The 3,655-nt window shown below is 55.0% G+C and overlaps 1 protein-coding gene across 1 annotated transcript in view; it reads left to right on the plus strand.

The window, feature by feature from the left end:
* Positions 1–3,655, plus strand: part of RABGEF1 (RAB guanine nucleotide exchange factor 1) — a 45,236-nt gene that overhangs the window by 37,688 nt on the left and 3,893 nt on the right. Inside the window, exons 5-7 of the mRNA XM_045284517.1 lie at positions 1,374–1,455; positions 2,116–2,248; positions 3,088–3,179. Of these exons, the coding sequence (XP_045140452.1) occupies positions 1,374–1,455; positions 2,116–2,248; positions 3,088–3,179 (307 nt within the window). The remainder of the gene's footprint in view (positions 1–1,373; positions 1,456–2,115; positions 2,249–3,087; positions 3,180–3,655) is intronic.

Raw genomic sequence — 3,655 nt, forward strand, 5'->3', positions numbered from 1 at the left:
GAGGCCTTCTCAGAGAAGGTCGGTGGGAGCGGAGCCTGAAGCCTGGGAGGATCTCCTTGGACAGCAGTTGGAGGAGAGGGCCGATTTGTTCTTCTGGACAGAGGGAAGAATCTGCCAAGTCAGGTAGACGGAGAGCAGGGTCAGAAGCCGTGGGTCAGCTGGTTGGTCAGTGGGAAGTAGGGGGACTGAACTTCTGGAACAGGCTCAGGAGGCAGAGGTCAGCACATCACATCCAAGAAGAGGAGCATGACCTTGTGATGACAGCCGAGGTGGGAGGGGGAGCACCTAGGTCCCAGGGACCCCCACTGAGGAGACGGTGAGGTTTGGCCTGGCTGCTGCTCTGGCAGGGCGATTATGCCCGTTGTGAATGAGCCCTCACTCTGCAGGGCTGGATCCGCACAGGGCTGCAGACACAGCCTCAGCCACGTGGACTCTTCAGGGCCTTGGGGACCACTCCTGGTGTAGGTGTTGGCAGTGAATCTCTTTCACCTGGAGAATTCGTTGGCTGTCATCTCTGGTGTCATTTCCATCTTGGTGATGAAAGGTTCATTAGAGACGAGCTTGTGGGGCTTCGAGGAGACCACACTCCTGTGCTGTCATCCTATTTGGTTGTGCTGCACCACGGACATCTTTCTCGTGACCTGAAATCCTACTTGAATTGGGGAAAGGCAGGCAGACAGACTTGTGAATCCATGGCAGTAAATAAAAGTGACAAGGCCCGATGTGGCGGGCCCCGGAGAAGTGAATGCACACCGAGTGGCAGGATGCCTTTCTGTGGCAGGTGCCTGGCAGGTAGCACCTGTTGGCCTAAAGTTGTTGCTACCAGATGGAGAGAGTCTTCCCTGCTGTGTATCTAACCATCGGGCCCAAGAATAGATGCCTAAACGCACAGTGGTGAACGAGTCCTAGTACAGAGTAGCATGGAGCCATTAGCCAGGACCGGGCCGGGTGGGTAAATAGAGATGTACATAAAGCCTGGAAATCATCGACACATGATCACGCATCCGAGTGCAAATAGGTGGACCCAGAGAGAGACGCCAAAGAAGCCTGGCATGTTGCAGCTAACGGTTAGTGATAAGAGATTTTTCTCCCATTGAACATTAACATACGTTCTTTACCTGTGGGATGAATACCCGCAAGAGGAGTGGACTTGGAAAACTCTGGTCTCAGAGCTGTGCTCATGGTCTCCCTTTAGCTCCTAAGCAGCCTCTTTGTCCTTTTTTTTTTTTTAATTCATATTATTGGGGGCTCGTACGCTTATCACAATTCATACATACCCCATGGTGTCAAGCACATTTGTACATTTGTTGCCATCATCATTCTCAAAACGTCTGCTTTCGACTGAGCCCTTGGTTCTTTGTCCTTGGTTTCAGGAATTCAGCATCGAGGAGCAGTCTGAGCACACTCAGGACTTCTACCAAGGCATGGCGGAAAGAATACAGACCCGCGGGAAAGGTAACTCAGTGCTGGGCTGACTGGTGGCTCAGTACAGGGGCCATCGCCTCCTTTGTCTGGAGGCCTGGCTGCCTGGTCCCCCAACCACTGGTCTGTCCCCGTGACCTCCTGGCAGCTGGTGGTAAGCTGAGCAGTACCTATGAGCTCCCTCTGTGTGTTTTCCAGGATCGTCGGAGCCGTGTGTAGTGTAGGCTGTGTAGTGAATCAAAGCCAACTCCTTGTGGGACTTTCTTAAATGAACCCCACCTGGCAGCCACGTCTCCCCGAGTCGGTGCTCGGCACGATGTCTTCCTGAGGGGCGTTAGGCTCACTGGCTGCGGGCCGAGAGCTACAGGGTTCAGTAATTGAGCCTTCATTGAGCATGGGCCTTAGGAAGGACTTCGCACATGCGCCGTCCCCCGCTGTGAGCACCAGGGAGCGGCAGGGGTTTGGGACAGCCCTCAGAAAGGAGAGGCACTTCCATGCAGCAGCTTCAGCGACCAGTGGGCGTTCGGTCCAAGGCTGTCTCAGAACTTGAGACCATTTCTAAAGGGTGTGTGTGTCTGTGTGTTTAATACCGCATACTTACATCTCTGGGTGCATTTAAACTTGATAGTGCATTTGTTTTCTGCTGTGTAGAGAACACCCTAAAAACAGCCTCCCGTGTTTTCGGTCTCTCAGTGCCCCCGGAAAGAGTTGAGAAGATCATGGACCAGATTGAGAAGTACATCATGACCCGTCTCTATAAGCACGTTTTCTGCCCGGAAACCACTGATGATGAGAAGAAAGACCTCGCCATTCAGAAGCGGATAAGGCAGGTTCTGTGGGAGACGGGGCAGTGAGCGGGAGTCACGGCGAAGGCGCCTTGCCTGCCCTCTTCCTCTTGTGGGCCTCTCTGTGGGCATAGAAAGGAGCGGAGCATGGGAAACGCGGAGCGGCATGAGGGGGCTCTTGAGTCTCCATCTTGCTTCTCAGCTCGGTGCAGGCAGCTGTGGACCAGCGTGTGGTTGATGCTGGAGAGGGTTCCAGATCTCCACACGAGCCCAGGAAGAGGAGGGCTGGTTTGTCATTGCCTCTGCTGGCTTCTCAGGCAGGAAGCTGTCAGCATTGATACCGAGGTCCAGGCAGTGGGTGCCACCCTCCCCCACCCCACCCCTGAGGTCCCGTCACCGGCCTGTGGCAGCTCCCTGTGAGCACAGCGGTGTGGGTAGCATCTCCCAGAGCACCCATCTTCCATGCAGAGCACACCCAAACCCTTAGGGCACCGGCCGGCCAGGGTGAGGTGTGGAGGAGATCGAAGCCAGGAGTAATTAGATGGGCCTTGGGACCTCGGGCAGAGCACCCACCTAGTGCAGGGCAGCAGCGGAAGGTCTGGAGGGATGTCAGGCTGTGACCAGAACACTCAGTGATTCAGGCTCAGGCGACACATCCTGTTGCTGGGCAGACTGAAAGGACAGAGCATCTGCTGCCCACCCCGTGAGAGGCGCAGAAGAGAAGTTCCACCTCCGCTGAGCACCTGCTGTGTGCAGGGGAGTTGGACGGGGGCCTGGTGAGATTGGGGGGGGGGGCTATGCTTGAAGGGAATGATGGAATCAGTGGCTCACGCCCCTACTAGAGCCCCTCCTCACACCTCCCCTACCGCTCTCCCCTCAGAGCCCTGCACTGGGTCACACCACAAATGCTCTGTGTCCCCGTCAACGAGGAGATCCCGGAAGTGTCTGACATGGTGGTGAAAGCAATCACAGGTGAGTGAGCCCCAGAGGCTGGACGCCGGGAGGCTGGTCCTTTGAGGGACAGATCGAGACATCGGATGCTGTCTCATCACCACCCTACAGGCGGAGTAGAGCTGCCCCACAGGGTTTCTGAGACTGGAACCAGTTACAGAAACAGAGAACCTCATCTTTAACCCACAGAGCAGCTGGTGGGTTTGAACCACTGACTTGTGGTTAGCAGCCCAGGCCCGCTGCCCCGCCCCCGAGTGCTCTGTTAGTGCTTGGTCAGCTGCCTGCACCCAGCCCGTTTTGTATTGTTTGGGTTTTTCCTTTGTTTTTCATCTTTTGTTGCCTTTATTGACTTTCATACGTGGATAGAGGGTATGAAGTTTGCTTGCTTCTTCACTCGCCCCTGAGCTCGGTAACAATGTCAACTCCCCAGTTAACTGTGTTTGATGCCCTTTCAGACCATAGTTGACAGTTCTTTCAGTTTTCCTTTCTTTGTTGAG

This window comes from Echinops telfairi, unplaced genomic scaffold (assembly GCF_000313985.2).
Source record: "Echinops telfairi isolate 266 unplaced genomic scaffold, ASM31398v2 ScPeMD7_5;HRSCAF=22, whole genome shotgun sequence".
In the NCBI taxonomy this organism is placed as follows: domain Eukaryota; kingdom Metazoa; phylum Chordata; class Mammalia; order Afrosoricida; family Tenrecidae; genus Echinops; species Echinops telfairi.